We start from the raw sequence: 19,488 nt of genomic DNA, 5'->3' as shown, positions 1-19,488 counted from the left end.
ACCCAAACCCTTCTTAAAGCCATCCAGGTTGTTGGCTGTCACCACATCTTCTGGCAGAGAATTCCACAAGTTGATTATGCATTGTGTGAAAAAGTACCTGCATTTGTTGGTCCTAGATTTCCTGGCAATCAATTTCATGGGATGACCCCTGGTTCTACTGTAGTTATGGTTCTGGTTATGGCAGAGGGAGAAGAATTTCTCTCTATCCACTTTCTCCACACCATGCATGATTTTATAGACCTCTATCATGTCTCCCTGCAGTCTAAAAGCCCCAGGTGTTGTAGTCTTGCCTCATAAGAAAGGTGCTCTAGGCCTCTGATCATCTTGGTTGTCCTCTTCTGTACCTTTTCCAGTTCTACAATGTCCTTTTTTAGATGTGGTGACAGAATTGTACGCAGTACTCCAAGTGTGGTCACACCATAGTTTTGTATAAGGGCATTATAATATTAGCAGTTTTATTTTCAATCCCCTTCCTAATGATCCCTAGCATGGAATTGGCCTTTTTCACAGCTGCTGCACATTGAGTCGACACTTTCAACAAGCTGTCCACCACAACCTTGGGTTGATCCATCTTCAGCCTTAGGTTGATCCATCTTCCACTCTCCTGGTCAGTCACCGACAGCTCAGATCCCATCAGCGTATAATTTAAGTTGTGGGTTTTCATCCCAATGTGCATCACTTGACACTTGCCAACACTGAACCGCATTTGTCACTTTGTCACCCACTCACCCAGTTTGGAGAGATCCTTTTGGAGCTCCTCACAATCCGTTTTGGATTTCACTACCCGAAAGAGTTTGGTATCATCTGCAAATCTGGCCACCTCGCTGCTTACTCCTGCTTCTAGATCATTTATGAATAAATTAAAAAGCAAAGGTCCCAGTATAGATCCCTGGGGGACCCCACTTCTTACTTCCCTCCATTGTGAAAACTCTCCATTTATATCTACCCTCTATTGCCTGTCTTTGAACCAGTTAGCAATCCACACATGTACTTGTCCCCTTATCCCATGACCACTAAGTTTCCTCAGGAGTCTTTGATGAGGAACTTTGTCAAAAGCTTTTTGGAAGTCCAGATATACTATGTCAACTGGATCACCTTGATCCACACACTTGTTGACACCCTCAAAGAACTCCAAAGGTTGGTGAGGCAAGATTCACCTTTGCAGAAGCCATGCTGGTTCACTCCCAGCGGGGCCTGTTCTTCTAGGTGCTTTACAATTTTATCCTTGAGGATGCTTTCCATCAATTTGCCTAGAACGGACATTAAGCTATCCGGCCTGTAATTTCCTGGATCCTCCTGGATCCCTTTTTGAAAATTGGTGTTACATTTGCTACTCTCCAGTTCTCTGGTACGGAGCCTGATTGCAGGGATAAGTTATATATTTTAGCAAGGAGGCCGGCAATTTCACATTTGAGTTCTTTGAAGACTCTTGAATGGATGCCATCTGGCCCTGGTGATTTGTTAGTTTACAGTTTTTCCAGACAGTTTAGTATGTCATCTCTTGTCACTTCTATCTGACTCAGTTCTTTAGCCTCCATCCCCGATAAGCCTGGTTCAGGAACAGGTATATGCTCAGTATCCTCTGCCGTGAGGACAGATGCAAAGAACTCATTTAGCTTCTCTGCAACCTTTCTATTCTCCTTAATAATCCCTTTCACTCCCTCATTGTCTAATGGTCCAACTGCCTCCCTGGCAGGTTTTCTGCTTCTGATGTATTTAAAGAAGTTGTTGTTATTCCATCAAGACAATTTACTCAGCTTTTTCAAGGAAATGAATATGTGCCTTTTGACATGCATGCCTAGAATCCAGGCCCATTTAATCAGGTATAATAACTGAATGAATGAATCTATATTTCAATCACCGACCAGAAGCAAAAAATATAGAAATACTAACAGGTATAAAAATACTCATCATCCAGTAACAATAACATTAACAATAGATGAACATTGACAACAAAATTAAAAACTTGTCCTTATATATATTATCAGTTCTGGTATCCATCTATCTATTCTGGTATCTATTCAGTATAATAATTACTCTCTCTAGTCTTGGAGAGCTGTCTAGAAATATGGATACTCTGAGGAATAGTCTTATGTGATCTCAAACAAGGGAAATAACTCCCCCCGCCCCCGCCAATGCCCTGTGCCATGGCATAGCAAAAACTCTAGCCACAGAAAATTTCCTGGCAATTAGATATTAAATACCAATGAGAAATTGCTACCTTCTACAGATTAAACTATCAGAAATCCTCTTTTCCCACTCCCACATCACTGATCAGAAATCAGTACTTTAGATATATATAAAAAGAAAAAGACCCTTCCTTTAACCATCCACTTTACTCACTTCATTTCCCACCATTTCTTCATCCACTGTTCTTTTGGAATCTGACCAGCAAACACCATCCACCGCCATTTCTCTAGCATGTAAGTAAAGGGCATCGTTCCAACAATAGTCAAAGCTTGTTTGAGCAGGAAATTGATATCTGTTTCTGTAAAAGAGCAAAGTGAACTGATAGGATCACGTAAACAATTAGAATCCTGCAGTTCTACAATCTCAAGAAATCTGATAAAGAAGGCCCATTTTGGTTCGTAAATAGTAGCAGATTTTGAGGACAGGTTCAAGCTTTGCCCATGCAATCAGGGACGTGCACAAGGCTGTCTCTTTCTACCTCCCAGCACACCATTCCATTTATCACATGGTGCTCTCTTACACATGCTGCTCTCTTACACATCATCTGTAATGTTTAGACTATGTGTGAGAGGGTGGTTCAGATGAACCAACTCTCACATGTTTAAGAGACAAGGGCGGAAGGCTGGAAGAAAAAGCAAGACATGCTCATGCACATTCCTAATCAAGGTGGGGGCATGACATATCATCCAAATCGGATTAGAATAATGAGAGCAAGAAATGCTAGAATTGAATGCCTCTGCCTCAGTCTAGTGACTAGCCAGCCCTCCCACTAAAGAGTAAACCGGAAGCGAACCCTGTCCTGACTGACAGGCTAGTGAACTTCAGGGCTCAGCCAATCAGCACACCAGGCGGGTGGAACCTAGAAAGCCATGAGGAGGAAGAGAAGGTTCCTTTGTTAGAAGAAGCAGGCTGGGGGTGAGAGCAGGATATGTGGCCATGGAGTCTGGCTGCAGAAGGATGGCTGCGGATCTTGGAAGACAGGAGTGCAGGGGCTTGATTCTCAACCAGCGTTTTAGTGAGTTGAAGACAAAGGAAGACGGCTTTGGCTTCGGGAAGTTTAGTCTAGGGAAAGTTTATTTAGTCAGACTTTGCGTCAGATTTTCAGTTTACTTTGTGTGTGTTTTGCATGTTCCTGATACTGGTATTGTTGCTTACCTGTAACATGACTAAACTAAGAAACACTAGCCTTCGCCCATCCAGCGAGGGCGTTTAAAAAACTCTTAAGTTTTAATTGTGCTTTTGTATTTTCCTCCATAGCTGTTCCTTGCAACTGGGTAACCACGATTTTTAAAGCGTGCCAATCCAACTTCATCTGGGATGCTTTCTGAAGTATTCTTGTAACCTACAGAATATTTTTACTTGTAAAAAAGGCTGGGAAAGCCTCAGACGGAAGCAGTTTTTCTTTTCGTTCTTTGCATTTACAAACCTCTCCAAGTGCATTTTAACTCAGGAAAGGGGAAGGGGGTCTCATTCTGGTGCACAAACGCCTCAGTCATTCAGGAATCTACCAGTTTTCTCACCATGTGCAGGCTTGCATGTGGAGGATTTTTGAGTATTTTTCCCATAGCAAAAGAATGAGAGTTTCCCTGAGATTTCCACCCCAAGCCCAGGGAGGGACAAACTCTGTGATAAAGAGGGTGGTAGCAGCAGCCATTTTTTAAACTACCAGAGATACACTAAGGTTTAGGGGAAAGCCTTGGTAGAGAAGTGCAGAGGGGATGATTCAGCATTTTTCTTCTCCTCATGTGCGCTTGCTCTGAGACAAAGGCTCTTAATCTGCTACACTCAGTATTCGGCACATAGTTACCACCAGACTCTGGGCTAGACACGGTGATTTGCAGGGCCATGTGGATTTTGAGATTTGAAATCTGATTAGAAAGATAATATGGTGTAATAGCTAGCAGATTGGAGTAGGACTGGAGAGATCTGGGTTCAAATCCCATTAAGGCTATTGTCCAGCCATTCTCTTTCAGCCTAACCTATCCACAGCATTTTTGTGGAGAGGTGGCTGGGGAGGACATACAATCACGTACACCATCCTGAACTCCTTGGAGAAAGAGTGGGAAAGAAAATAACACTAATTATTTATCATAATGTTGTTTACAGACAATTGGAGTTAACTAATATAATCTCTATAAATTATAATTTTATAAACAAAAGATTTTCCTTATCTTATTTAATTTAAAAGCAGCTAGCTACAATACTGTAGTCCTTTCAGGCTTTCTTTAACTAGGGTCATTCCTTAGCCACACTTATCAACATCTCCAGAGACTTTTACACACATGGCTTTTAGTTCACATCTCTGGAATGGAGGGTGCGAGTCCACATATCAGCTGGATTTACACCGAAATCGCAGCAGGCTAAAAGGGACCAGTTCACACATGATTCTGCTTTTGACCGAATTACTGCTGCACATTCTAGCTTTGCCCAAATTATGTATGGGTTAAAAAATATCCTCTATTTGTGGTGGCTTTTAATGAAAAAACTGAGGGGCCATTGCCAATAATTTGGCTTTTTCCAAAACTCGCACTTTTGTCAGTTGGTTTTTTTTTAACTTCAAGCAGCGCCGATCAACTTCAGATAGAGCCTGCAGCTCAGGAGCAGCTTTCGCTGGGGATCAGAAGAGGAGGCGTTAAGCCTGCCCCCAAACCCAGCCTCACTCCATTTTCAGTTCATAACACTTCAGCAGCACAAATCCTGTCACAAGTGTTCAAATTCAGGTAACAAAACTGTCCTTGGTTACTGTTTGGTTAGCAGTAAACCTTTATTGTGTTGGAGAGGGGGAGATTCTGCTCTCTGTGTCGCTCATCTCAGTGAAAATTCCATGGGCACGGATGCAAGGGAAAGCCAACCTGGATCTGCATGCCTGTTTCTTGATGTAATAAATGTTTGTTACCTTTTTGAAACATTCACTCCCCTTTACCAGCATGAAACATTCACTCCCCTTTACATATGCAGATGTTGTTGGAGGATGCCTGGAAGTTTAACAATGGAGACTTCAGGTTCGATGTAACCTGAGCCCTTTGTGTCTGAGCTGCTTCCATGAGGCTTCATTTTTCTTCATCACAGAAAGAAAGCAATAATTTCTAATTTAAACTTCCATGGCCTCTTAAATGGGGGTGGGGCAAGAGGTAATGAAGGCAGTCACAAAGGCAAGCTCATTATAAAAATCAGCAAAGATTTGGGGCAGATTTGGTCGGTTCGGGTTAAGCATTCTCTTGTTTTGACTAGTCAATCTTACGGAACGCCAGCTGTCAAAGTAAAATAATAATAATAATTATTATTATTATTATACTGAAGGTTGCATTTGTTCTCAGTGCCTGTTCTTGTGCAGCCAGTATTAAACCCTCTGTTTCTTTCTTCAAGTTGCCATCACCAAGACCTGACAGTGGCTTTAATACTGGCTGCTCAAGAACAGGCACTATTATTATTATTATTAGTAGTAGTAGTAGTAGTAGTAGTAGCAGCAGCAGTAGTAGTATTTTTACATTTATATCCTGCTCTTCCTCCAAGGAGCCCAGAGCGGTGTACTGCATACATGAGTTTCTCTTTCACAACAACCCTGTGAAGTAGGTTAGGCTGAGAGCGAAGTGACTGGCCCAGAGTCACCCAGCTAGTTTCATGGCTGAATGGGGATTTGAACTCGGGTCTCCCCGGTCCTAGTCCAGCACTCTAACCGCTACACCATACTGGCTCTCTAAGAACAAATGCAGTAAGAGCAGTAAGAGCAAAAGTAGAAAAACCAACAGCAAAGAGCAAGTGCCACCTTTGTAAAGAAGCAGATGAAACCGTGGACCACCTAATCAGCTGTTGTAAAAAGATCGCACAGACTGACTACAAACAAAGGCATGACAAGGTAGCAGGGATGATACACTGGAACATCTGCAAAAAATACAAGCTACCTGTAGCCAAAAATTGGTGGGACCATAAAATTGAAAAAAGTTGTAGAAAATGAAGATGTAAAAATATTATGGGACTTTTGACTACAAACAGACAAACATTTGCCACACAATACACCATATAACTGTAGTCGAGAAGAAAGAAAAACAAGTTAAAATAATTGACATAGCAATACCAGGGGATAGCAGAATAGAAGAAAAAGAAATAGAAAAATTAACAAAATACATAGATCTACAAACTGAAATTGAAAGGCTGTGGCAGAAAAAGACCAAAATAATCCCAGTAGTAACTGGCACCTAGGTGATATTCCAAAACAACTTGAAGAGCACTTCAACACCATAGGGGCCACAGAAATCACCATCAGCCAACTACAAAAAATAATTTTACTGAACAGCCTATATTTTGCAATGATATCTATAATAATAACAACAATATTGATAATAAAATTCTGGCATCCCAGGTCCTTGGGAAGGACTCGATGTCTGGATAAAACAAACCAGTCAATAACACCTGTCTGACTGTGTAAACAATAAATCATACTGAAAGTAGACTTCTCTCGCCTCCTCCTGGGATGTGATTGGTTGGAGAAAAAACCCATAGCAAGCTGTGGGAACACACACAGGAAAAAGAATGTGGAGAGGAACTGACCCTATGTGAACATCTAATCACCCAAATTAAACAGCTGTGAATCTGCTGTGAAGCAGATTCGCTCTTTGGATACCCTCAGCGTGAAGCCATGTCTGGATCACTACCTGGACAGCCAGATGTCTAAACTGTGTGGGGGAAGGGTTATGCAGACCCAGGCTTTTTTGAGAATGTGTAAGCCTAGTAGAGTCACCCAATTAAATAAATCTTACCTCATTAAATGTATGGGTTTTAATAAATTGAGCAATGTATTAATTAAAATGGCACAAATTTTTATACGAGAAAAAACTACAGATCCTTTCAAGAGGGTTTTAACTGACTAAACATTGAAACCTTGGGCAACCACCACCCCATTCGTGACAAAATTCATAAGACCACCTCCTTTGAAAGTATATTCTATATATTTTAAATCATTAAGAGTCTCACCATCATCTTCTTGAAAATTAGGATCCAGAAGGCCAAGGGATTTCAAATGCTTTGGAGTGGCTGCAGATAGTGACATGATCTCTCCTACAGCTTCATGGAATCCTTCATTGGCACCACTTCTAAGCAGATACGGAAGATCAGAATAGGCCATATCATACTCAATGTGCCCCATCTCATGGTGTGCTGTCAGGAAGTCATCCATAGTCACTTTTGTGCACATCTTGATCCTACAGACAAATGCAGTTAAGCAAAGGTGATGGTAGATTTCCATCATTTCTTTTGTATGCTTTACTTATGGTAAAGATTTGGTACCCTGTTTTACAGACATGCTCTAATTTTGGCTCCTGATTTGATGTCCAGGAATGACCTTTTCTAGTGGTAGTTTGTTTGTTTATGAGAAAGTCCTCACTTTATCTCAAGAATTCAGTGCAGACCGAAATATATATTTGGCTCATTTATACTACCAACTAACTTTTCAGATAGTTTATGCTGACGTGCAATGTTTTTAATCACTCATTAAGCTATTGAGCCAATAGATCTGAATCTGGATAGCCACATGCAGAACACTTGTCTTCTCACTATACTAGTTCTTCATCTTATACATGAAAAGCAACTGAAGAGCAACCTTCAAACCAGCAATTAGCATTCCCCTTGGAGAGACTCTAGCTCCATAATTTTGGGAGACTCTAGCTGCTAGAGTGCTAATTCCCAATCTGAAAGTTTATCTTCATACTCTACCTGCAGAGAGTATACAGAGGTTTTAAGGGAATGAGTAGAGAAACCATCCTAGGGCCAGTTTAGACAATGCTTTGCCTGGCCAGCACACCTAATATTGAACATGCCATGAGTGTGCAAGTCTCCTCCCTAGAACACCATTCCTTAATCATGTGGAGATATGGCTCATTCAAAACACAACTCTAGGCATGCTTCAAATGCTAAAGCATGTGAAGAGGGAATGGTGTGTTGGAGAAAGATGTATGCACGCATGGTGCTCTCACATCTTAATCACATGGGGCAGGCCAGTCAGGTAAGCATAGTATTAGAAGCCCCTAGTATTTTCACTACCTGTAGTCCTTTTTCCCCAAATCCCAAGCCGTGGGGTGACAGACAACTTTCCTGCCATCATTTGGTTCCACAAGCATAGAATTTTTCCAGAAGCCTTCAGTCATGTTAAAGAGGCCAACTGAGACAAAAAAATCCTCAGCAGCTTTAAATATGGCAGTTACAGTCCAATTCTGGAAAAAAGACAGTATTTCAATATTAACTGGTCATTTTATTGTCCTAAAAACTATATCATGAACTCTGAGCTGCCTTCATTGTATCTTTTGTTGCTTTTTATTGACTCCTTCTCTCTGACCTTTGAAGTGGCTTTCTTGGCTGAGTGAATCTGGTGAGGTGGAAGACAGTTAGTCCCAGCTGGAAAGTCAGCTATTTTTAGTGGCTGACATCCTGACTAAGAAAGCACTTACGTAACAAGCACAGTTGTGCTACTGCAAGAAGATCACATACTGTAGTTGCGCAGAAACACCAGGAATCTGTGCAATTGCACAAAAGTTCCATTGAAAAGTTCCAAATGAGAGGTGCCACAGTTAGGCAGTGTTGTACAAGCATGCTTGTGCTAGCGAAACACTAGTTTGAAATGCAAGCTTCAGTCTAAGTAGCTAGAGCAAGAGCTTTGTGCTAGCATAAAGACTTTCTGCAATGCTTCATTAGTCAGGATGTCAGCTGTTATAACAACAACTACAACTACAACTAGCTGAACCAGGGACAGAGCATCTGCACCTCTATCAGCCATCCCCAGCCATCCCGTCCCCCCACCGTCATCAATGTCTTCTTTCGCCTCCGCTTGCCTCCCTCACTCCTGCCTCCAATGCTGCTCCCCACGGTGCTTCCCTCACCCACCCCTGCCCTCCCGCCCACTGCTGCCTTCTTCCCCCGCCAGCCTGATGTCCACCGCCTTTCTCTTTCTCCCCCTCCCCCCGCCGCCCCTGCTGCTTTCTGGCCAGCCAGCTGGCTGCCGGCTTCTTGTTCTCTCCACTTGCCCACCCCTGCTGCTTTCTGGCTGGCCAGCCGGCAGCTTCTTCTCCCACCCGCCTCTGCCGCTTTCTGGCCAGCTGGCCCACCACCAGATTCTTGTTCTCCCCACCCACCCACTGCTTTCTGTCCAGCCAGCCACCAGCTTATTTTCCTGCCCACCCCCACTGCTTTCTGGCTGACTGGCCAGCCACCAGCTTTTTCTCCAGGCCACCGTCCAGCCGCTGTTTTGTTTGTTTGTTTGTTTGTTTGTTTGTTTGTTTGTTTGTTTGTTTGTTTGTTTTGCCTGGCTGACTGGCTGCCACCACCACCACCTCCACTTTTTTCCCCTGGCCATCCCCATCGCTATCAGCAGCTCCTTGCGAACTTTCGCGAGAGCTGCCACACATGAGATTAGCGACAGGTACATCTAACCATGTCAAAGTGGTTAGAGCGTTGGACTAGGACTGGAAAGACCTAAGTTCAAATTCACATTCACCCATGAAACTCACTGGGTGATTCTGGGCCAGTCATGTATCTCTCAGCCTAACCTATCCTCACAGTGTTGTGAGGATAAAAATAAGCATGTACTCCTCAGAGGAAGAGCAGGATATAAATGTAAAAAATAAAATAAAATAAAATAAAATAAAATAAAATAAAATAAATAAGAGAACTATATATAAAGATGATTGTTTTTCCATTTGGTTTGCTAAATACACATAACGTTGGTTTTGGGGAAAATATGTCCACAGAATTGTACAGCAGCTTATAAATAAAACAGGAATCACTACAGGGATTAATTGGTCACATAAGGAGGGGAAAGGGAAGGAGAGGAGAGCAGGAACACAACTGGAAGGCATTAACTATACATCACTCACTTAGCCATATATATTTGTTTTTTCATACAATATTAGCTGCTGTGCATAGCCCTAAAGGAAAACTAATCCACTATGTGCAACAGAAGGCTATTCAATTCTAATGAAGTAATCATGAGATGAAGAACTACGACCAAATGGTTTTAAAGCATTTGATTGATATCTGGTACCCAAACAAATGTCCTACCTTTTCCTCCATTGCAGAAGATACATCAATGTTTGGTTTATCTGGGTAAGGAACCACTAAGGGGTATAAATTTGTCCAAAATCTACCCCACATGTCACCTTCAATAGAAATGGTAAAATTACAAATAAATGAATAATATGTGATGTTTTCAAATGCCAAAGATGGCTGGTTTGTGCCATCACAATACCAAAGATTATTTCTACATTTGAGCTATGAGTATGATCAGTGATACACTCTGAAATTCCTTGTTTTTGAGGCAAAAGGTTATCTCAGGATCTTTCGAAAAATCCTGAAAGATGCTTTGTTGAGATACCTTTTGGATCTCCCTGCTCCTCACTGCTGTTGCAATGTTCCTCATTCCTGGTAAGTATAAACTGAAAAGTACACTTCAGGTATTAATTCACAAAGCAAATTTCCCTGCTCAGTTTCAGCAGTGAAAGAGCATATAATATGGGACAGTGATGTCAATTAAAAATTAGCAATCATCTTATCATTATATAGCCTTTCTGCTCACAGATGACTGCCTTCCTCTCAGTGCAACACATAACAGGCACAGGTACTGAAGTTGCATTATCATACCAAGTAAATGAGCAGGAAGACATCCATTTGGGTCAATGTGATCTGAACCATAGACTCTCCGAAGATGATGCCTCACATAAGCATGCAGCTCCAGATACAAAGGTTTGATCTTGGGGAAAGAAGAAAATAATTCATTTTATTTTCCACATTGGGGAAAAAAATTAATGACTTAAGGACCATGATTTATTATCACATTTGTATCCCACCCTTCCTTGCAACAACTCAGAAAGTCGATTTCTTTCCAGGGCCAGCTTCAGACCCTTTTTGCCCAGGAATTTTAGACCCTGCCTTTTAAACTGATTTCTTAAGCTGCTCCACTGCATATTTGTGTTTGTGTTCAATTTGATTGTATTTTTATTTATATTTGCAACTTCAGGTTTTTGTGAGCCAAACTGACAGTGGAGTGTAGAGGAGTGAATATTTTTCACTCTGCAGAGAAGGAAATATTTTTTTCCAAATAAATGGATGAATAGCCCATTCAACATCCATGTGAAAATCATCAAGGAATAACATGCGGTGGTTGACCATATTCCTTTGAATATAAATGAATGCCTCCTCAGTCTTGCCTAATAATGGACACTGCCAATTGACAGCTATCACTTGGGAACTACAGGGGCCAACATTCAAACTAATAAAAATGAGAGTGCTATGTGAAAAGTAGTAGTTCTTTTATTGCAGCCGTAGGCCAAACATGTGAAAAGTAAGATGTGAAAAGTTCCATCAGTCTGCTGATGGTTTTGATTAATGCAGTATCGACACACGGACGGGTGTGTGAATTTTGACGACCACCCCTTCCCCCAGAAATGCTCTGTGCCACCCAAAAATATGTCTCTAAGGGTCACACAGCCCTCAGGAACATGTTTTCAAGTAGCACAGAGTGCTCTTGGTAGAAGGAGAGGTAACTGAAAAACTCTCCCTTGTGCATGTGCAGTGCAAGCGCAATGCTGTGTTAGTCAGGAACTAACTGTGTTAGTCAGCAGCAACACCAGTGCTTCTCATGTAACACCTCCCTTTATTAGTCTAGATGTCAGCCCCTGTAATTCCTAAGTGATAAATATCAATTTTTAAAAAAACAAATTTATTCATGCCTATAAAAGTAACTTTCTAACCAATCTTTGTTGAACCAAAGTCTTTGTGGTCCAAGTCTAGACTATAAGCATATTTACAACAAATATTTATATACCGCTTTTCAACAAGAGTTTCCAAAGTGGTTTACATAGAGAAATAATATATAAATAAATAAGATGGATTCATTCCAACATTTAGGTAAACATGAGTAACTTAATGGTATGTTGGAATGAATCCTGTTCAGATCAAGCTACATTTCCATTGTGAACCATTCCCTAGCCAAGAGGAGTGGCTGAACCAAGGCCAGGGATGGATCATCATAAGAACAGAAGAAGATCTCTGGTAGAGCAGATTAAAGGCTCATCTATCCTAGCATGCTGTTTCAGTCAGTGGCCAGGAGCATCCCCACACTTCAAGCTCTCGGAGTATCCAATGAGGGAAACCACTGAATGAAACTCGCAGCATTAGGGAAGCATCCCCTCTCCTCTCTACTGCTAGTTTTCTTTTGTGTAGATTCACACACAGCTCACTTCCATGTTTTCTTTGTGGCTAATGGCTTCCTAGAGGAAGTAGGATGCCATGCCTCCCGTTTCCCCAAGGATTTAGTAATTAAAGCACTCTCTGTGATCTGGCTCTGTTGAAGTCCACACACACATCTGCTTAATTGGTTTGTGGATCAGACTGCCTGTTAACCATGGCTTTCTATGCCCCTCCCAACACACACACACACACACACACACACACACACACACACACACGTCCCCAGCTTTGTCAGCCCTCCATCAGCATCACCTACTTTTGCAGCCCAGTTTGGATGGTATGCAAGGGAATGTTCATTTCTGCAGAATAGTGCAAATCCTCCTCCCAGATCTAACTTCCCCACCACCAAAAAAACACAACACCTTTCAAAGAGCAAAAAGTCTGAAAACTAGGTTTTCAGCTTTTTGCCTCAGGGCGAAGGCAAGGCAGCTTTGTTTTTGCATTCTATAGGTGTGTCACTCGCTCTTATCTTGTAAATGTAAAGTCTGATGTCTGTGCTTTGCAGTGGATTTTCTAGGAAACTGAAAACCTGCATTTTAAAAACTCATAAACCGGGATGAGGTAAGATCCAGTAGGAAAAGCCCAATTTGTGTGTGGGATGCTTCCAAAGACATCGAACTGACCTCAGTGGGAATCTGACTGTAGTGAGAACACACAGCCTCCCTTCTGGAGGAGATTTGGGATAAAGCCCCTGTGTGAGAAACCTCCAGCCAAATGCTTCTGAGAGCACCCTTGCATTAAGTTTCATAGCTATTTATTTATTTATTTATTTATTTATTCGATTTCTATACCGCCCTTCCAAAAATGGCTCAGGGCGGTCTACACAGAGAAATAATAAATAAATAAGATGGATCCCTGTCTCACAAGGCCTCACAATCTAAAAAGAAACACAAGATAGACACCAGCAAGAGCCACTGGAGGAAATGTGCTGGGGGTGGACAGAGCCAGTTACTCTCCCCCTGCCTAACAAGGAGAATCACCACGTTAAAAGGTGCCTCTTTGCCCAGTTAGCAGGGGTTGATGATGAACTTACATATGGCAAAATACCATTCCCCCTCAACACCCCCCCCCACAACAACCCACCCTTTACACTAGCTAGAATTAATTTGTTTCCCTCTCAGGTTCTTTGGGCAAGATATACTATAAGCCCCTTTCGTCTCAGGGTTTGCCCAGCTAATAAGATATTATGGTTTTGCTGTTTCAATCAAGATATTCCAAAGCAATTGATTGGTCTGCTACTAGTTTCTCTGCCTGATAGATCAGCTGAGTTTTATGTCAGTTATTTTGCAGGCAGGTAAATCCTCGAAAATTCCTTTAGCAGTAGCAAACATTTTCCGTAGCAATCAAAACCAGCAGAGGTGGTTAATTAGGATTGAGTAATATGTTTCATTTCAGTTGACAGTTTTACCTTTTGTGTTCTATAATATTGTTTTAAAATGTATACTATGAGTTTTGTGTTCCTTTGTATTGATCTGTAAAAAGGTAAAGTTGTGCCGTTGAGTCAGTGTCGACTTCTGGCGACCACAGAGCCCTGTGGTTGTCTTTGGTAGAGTACAGGCTGTCTTTGGTAGAGTACAGGTTGTCAAAGACAAAGAGATTGTCTTTGGTAGAGTACATTGCCATCTCCTGCGCAATATGAGATGATGTCTTTCAGCATCTTCCTATATTGCTGCTGCCCGATATAGGTGTTTCCCATTGTCTGGGAAACATACCATCGGGGATTCGAACCAGCAACCTCTTGCTCCCTATGCAAGTTATTTCCACGCTGTGCCATTAAGTAGCTATCGTAAATTTTGGCTGACTGCAAGCAGCAGTCATTTCATGTGGTTTATTCCCAGCATCTGATATTCAGAGGTGCACAGCTTCTCTGGACATGCAGGCTCCACATAGCCATCACAGCTAATAGAAGCTACCAGGGATAAACTGTTGCCACAAGGTACCATGATTCCAGTTGTGTTGCCTTCTTGACAACCAATATTGGTCATAGGCCAGCACCTGTCACTGAGAACAGCATGCATGATTTGGGGCAAATGACTCTCCACTTGTTTATTTGTGTTGTTATCTTGGCCTACTAGCTTGAAAAGCTCTTAGAAGCACTCCCAGGGCATAGCTGTAAACCCATATTGAAGGAAGCTGCTCCCCGGAAATCAATAGTACTTAAATTTAAATAGTCTTAGAAATGGGATGACAGTGAACTTATTTCAAAAAACATTTCCTCACATCAAGTATTTCCTCTTAAGCCACCTCAAGTACAACTTAATACAACTACACCTGCTTTAGTTAGTTCATTTAAAATATTTATACCCCACCCGTCCAGCACACTACTGCTTGGGGCAGCTCACAACATCAATAAAATAGATACAATGTAAAATAAAAGATTAATAAAGTTAAACAAGTTAAAAGACCAAGCTAAAAACACATTTAAAATTACATTTTTTGGAAGTTGCAAATTAAAAGGTATTAATAAAAAGCTAAAAACTGAAGACTATTAAAACTAAATAACCTACCAGCTATCAGCAGCAGATAAACCATTAAAAAGCCTCTTTTGAAAGATGTGTTTTAATCGTTTTTTTAAAAAAACACTGAAGGGAGGGAGCATGGTGAAGCTCTTTGGGGAGGTGTTCCAAAGCCAACAAGTAGGTAAGGAAGTATGTGTGTAAAAGGAAATACTAGCTACTTCCTGTTCCTGACATGGTTTCGAGTGACAGGGACCCGCAAGTGAAACTATACACAAGTCATCAATTTGGGACTCTTCCTGCTCTGACAGCCATGCCATAATAATTGGCATTTGGCTAGTTAGATGCAGCATGCTCAAAACAGGATTTTTAATTACTCCTGATAAAGAAGATTTTGAGATATGGTGTTGGACACATGAAGGCATTATCAGTTATGTTACACAAATGCATTTGGAAATCCAGACAAACAGAAATTTATACAGCGATTTCACCAAATTATATACTTGCCAGTTTAAGGATGAGGGGAAGATGCTTCTAATTTTCTGCTCCTCTCCACAGAATGGCAACAGATTGTCTTACACTTCTGCTGCTACTAATACTTCTATTCATAGCAGTCATGCAGCCCATTTTACAAATGGAGGAACTGAGACAGAGATTCTGCAGGGTAGTTTGAACACACATTTGGTACTTTCCAAAACATTTTGCTTTCAGGAAAGAGAATATATGCTCAAAAAACTTCTTCTGCCACACTTCTGCCACAAGTGTTGGTTTTCTCACTGACAGACAGTCATTTGCCAGAAGTCCATAGTAAAGGCAGAATTTGAAGCCAGGGTTCTCAGTTTCAAGTCCAGCTCTTAATTCATTAGCCTACACTAGCTCTTCCCTAAGATTACAATCCCTAACTACGTTACTAAAGAATAAGCTCCACTGACCTCAATATACTTCTGAGTAAACATGCATAGGATTAGGCTGCTCATTGCATTGCCATAAGAGGCCCATTGAGCTAAGCTGCTTACAAATGGAGTATTCTGCTTTGTGAACCACTTCCCCTTAAGAAGAGTCTTTACTCAAAACGTGTCAGGATCTGACATGTTTTTAATAAACTTCTACTGAACTCATTCCTGCTTCCTTCCTATTTGTGAGTGTGGTGCTTTTCCCTTCTGTGTGCTGCCATTAGTTTATTGCATATACAGGATTTATTCTAGAGCCTGCTATGCCAAATGGTATGTTGAATGAACTGGTAAAATATGACTCCACAGATTCCACATCTTATAATTATATATTTTGAAACATGGAATTACTGTATGTAGTTTTGTCAAGAGTCAGATCTATGTATTACTATTTCAGATAATTCTTTTTCTCTTTTGCGCTGACACGGGAATAACTTCAAAAAGTAATACCTTCAATAGATTTTAGCACAATAATGGGAAATATGTCACTTTCTGAAATTGAGCTTACTTGTTCAAATGTCTTCTCCACATCAGTGATCAGCTGATTGCGACTGTAGCGATAATCGTCTGGAAAATCTACTTCATAATTTCCTCTCCAGTAATCCCCATAGTCATCATATCCTAAAAGCAAAGCCTATCAGACTATATTAGACTACAGTAAAGCATATTTCAAAAAGCTCTGAGATAATGTAGCTTCAAGTAACAGTGGCCAAGCTAAAATGTTTGAGGAGGACTTCTTTGGGCATGCAAAGAAGGCTATAGAACATAGTTGTCATGGAAGGCCTGTGACTCCCCACTGGAAATATTATGGATTCTGAGAGGGAGGGGCATAAAGAATGATCATGTTTTAGCAGCCATGATTTAAGAATGGTGTTGAAAATAAGGGAATAATGGATAATGGGTTAGGCAGCGTGCTAAACAAGTGTAGATTGGGCAAGCCAAGTCATTTTGCTGCCTGAGGTGAAGAACAATCTGTCCGCCTTCGCCCATAACTGCAAGTTGATGAATCTGAAGTTAACTCTTGAGCCTGGGAATCGTCCCACAGACGATCTTCCAACTCGGGTTAGGCAACCTTTAGTTTCAGTACAGAAGAGCCCCTCCCTCTCCATGGTCTGCCGAGGCCACATCCCAGCAAGTTCTGTAGAGCTTGCGTCACCAGACTGTGGGCAAGGTGTCAGAGCATTAGCAGGGCAGCAGCCATTGGCCATCATCTTCAAGGGGGGATACATAGCATGATTCTGCTTTTTCTCATGGACCACTTGCCCTTGTCAGGGAAAGGACATTTAAACCATTTTAAATGGCATTTAAACCCATTTTTTACAACCCTTGCACCAGTGTTCCCCTTAACATGGATTCCCAGATGTTCTTGATTATAACTTCCATAATCCTGAGCCAAAAGCCATTGCATCTGGGGATGCTGGGAGTTGTAGTGAACAACATCTGGAAAACCCTGTTAGAGGGAACAGTGACTTGCACCGCCACCCTCACAAAAGCCCCGTGGCCAAACATCTCACACAAGCACGATCGCTGGTAACAGGGGGCATAGAAATAGGGAGCATTATTTTTTTGTTACTCCAGGAAGGGATCATGGATGACCTCCTAGGACAGAATATGCATATGAGGGCAGGCAAAGGATCCTGGGGTCTGGTCCACTGTGATAAAGGAAGCTCTTGTGATGGCAGACCTGGTAAAAGCAGTCCAGGAACCCCCAACACACTTCTCTCATTAGCCCCCTCATGAAAGGGCCAGGCCATTGGGGAAGAACAGAGGCTCCTGAAGCTTTGGGTCCCCATCGGACTGCACCCTCATGAGTTACGCAATCCAACTATAGGAGCCCCCACTGATGTGGGGCCCCTGGTATACCTGTTTAAAAATAGAACACATACTCCTCACCTTCCTCTCTACACGTAACCCCTATGTGGTATACAGGTGAAACTCGGAAAATTAGAATATCGTGCAAAAGTCCATTAATTTCAGTAATGCAAATTAAAAGGTGAAACTGATATATGAGACAGACACATTACATGCAAAGCGAGATAAGTCAAGCCTTAATTTCTTATAATTGTGATGATCATGGCGTACAGCTCATGAAAACCCCAAATCCACAATCCCAGAAAATTAGAATATTACATGGAACCAAGAAGACAAGGATTGTAGAATAGAACAATATCAGACCTCTGAAAAGTATACAGTGTACTGTGCTTGATTGGCCAGCAAACTCGCCTGACCTGACCCTATAGAGAATCTATGGGGCATTGCCAAGAGAAGGATGAGAGACATGAGACCAAACAATGCAGAAGAGCTGAAGGCCGCTAATGAAGCATCCTGGTCTTCCATAACACCTCATCAGTGCCACAGGCTGATAGCATCCATGCCACGCCGCATTGAGGCAGTAATTGCTGCAAAAGGGGCCCAAACCAAGTACTGAATACATATGCATGCTTATACTTTTCAGAGGTCCGATATTGTTCTATTCTACAATCCTTGTCTTCTTGGTTCCATGTAATATTCTAATTTTCTGGGATTGTGGATTTGGGGTTTTCATGAGCTGTACGCCATGATCATCACAATTATAACAAATTAAGGCTTGACTTATCTCGCTTTGCATGTAATGCATCTGTCTCATATATCAGTTTCACCTTTTAATTTGCATTACTGAAATTAATGGACTTTTGCACTATATTCTAATTTTCCGAGTTTCACCTGTATATCCCAAGGAGTCCAGGCCGCTCCATGTGTCCGTCTGTTTCACTGTTGACTCAGTCTGGCAAGAGCAGGGATAGCTAATTCCTGGGCTTAGACCACCATTGTGGCATATGCAGATATGCCACTTTGGGGAATTGCAGGTGAGGGGAGCCTATGTTTTCAGCTTTCCCTGGCAAGCCGAATGGCTCTTCTTGGCAAATATCAGCATGCATATGTTCCAAGGGATGACCAGACTGTCAGAGTGTGCACTTTCACTCCAGCTGTCTGCCAGTTGCCACAGCCTGGAAAGGTGTTGGTGTGGTACCCTTCCTCGGGGCTTGCGTGCATCTAGCAATGGGGCTGTACAGCAACAGCCCTCCAGCCCACATGTCTGTCTTTATGACCTGCCACTCAGAGAGAGTGGTCCCTGGGAGAAGGCTGTTGTCACACATTATTAGTGATCCAGCCCAGAGTACCCCAAGAAGTTTCTTCTCATGAGTAATGCCAGAGAATTCATGGCTGCACCCAAGGGGGAAGTGCTGGCCCCCACTTCCCCTACCAATTTGTTTTTGTTTTTTTAAATATAGGGCAGAGCCACTCAAAAGTTCCAGAATATATATTTGGGAAAGAGCCACTCAAGGATATACAGTATATTCCATATATATTGAAAAGTCCCAAAGGGGGTGCTGCAACAGATGTCCTAAGCGTCAAGGGACTAAAGCTTCTGTTTCTGAGGTATGGAATAAACTATTCCACAAGTATCTTGTACTCCTATGGGTAGTGCAGTGCAAGGAGGTACTTTAGCAGTCTGATGTCCTGAGCCAGATGTGTTTTGACCGATGCACAGTCTTTATCAGTGGCATTAACTTTGATGAACTATGCTTTTTGTTTTCCCATGTGATTGTTTAAAAATTCAGCACGTAATCTACTTCAAAACAGCTTTATTGCAGTGAATATCCTCTCTCAGTGGTGAA

General features: G+C 41.8%; 1 protein-coding gene across 1 annotated transcript in view; it reads right to left on the bottom strand.

Annotated features, from left to right (window-relative positions):
• Positions 1-19,488, bottom strand: part of ACE2 (angiotensin converting enzyme 2) — a 47,211-nt gene that overhangs the window by 16,094 nt on the left and 11,629 nt on the right. The window contains exons 5-10 of the mRNA XM_053310670.1: positions 16,338-16,450; positions 10,816-10,924; positions 10,237-10,334; positions 8,227-8,396; positions 7,162-7,388; positions 2,344-2,488 (exon numbers count right to left, since the gene is read on the bottom strand). Of these exons, the coding sequence (XP_053166645.1) occupies positions 2,344-2,488; positions 7,162-7,388; positions 8,227-8,396; positions 10,237-10,334; positions 10,816-10,924; positions 16,338-16,450 (862 nt within the window). The remainder of the gene's footprint in view (positions 1-2,343; positions 2,489-7,161; positions 7,389-8,226; positions 8,397-10,236; positions 10,335-10,815; positions 10,925-16,337; positions 16,451-19,488) is intronic.

This window comes from Hemicordylus capensis, chromosome 3, assembly GCF_027244095.1.
Source record: "Hemicordylus capensis ecotype Gifberg chromosome 3, rHemCap1.1.pri, whole genome shotgun sequence".
Lineage (NCBI taxonomy): Eukaryota > Metazoa > Chordata > Lepidosauria > Squamata > Cordylidae > Hemicordylus > Hemicordylus capensis.
Note: the sequence above shows the minus strand (reverse complement) of the source record. Positions and strands in the feature narration are given on the sequence as shown.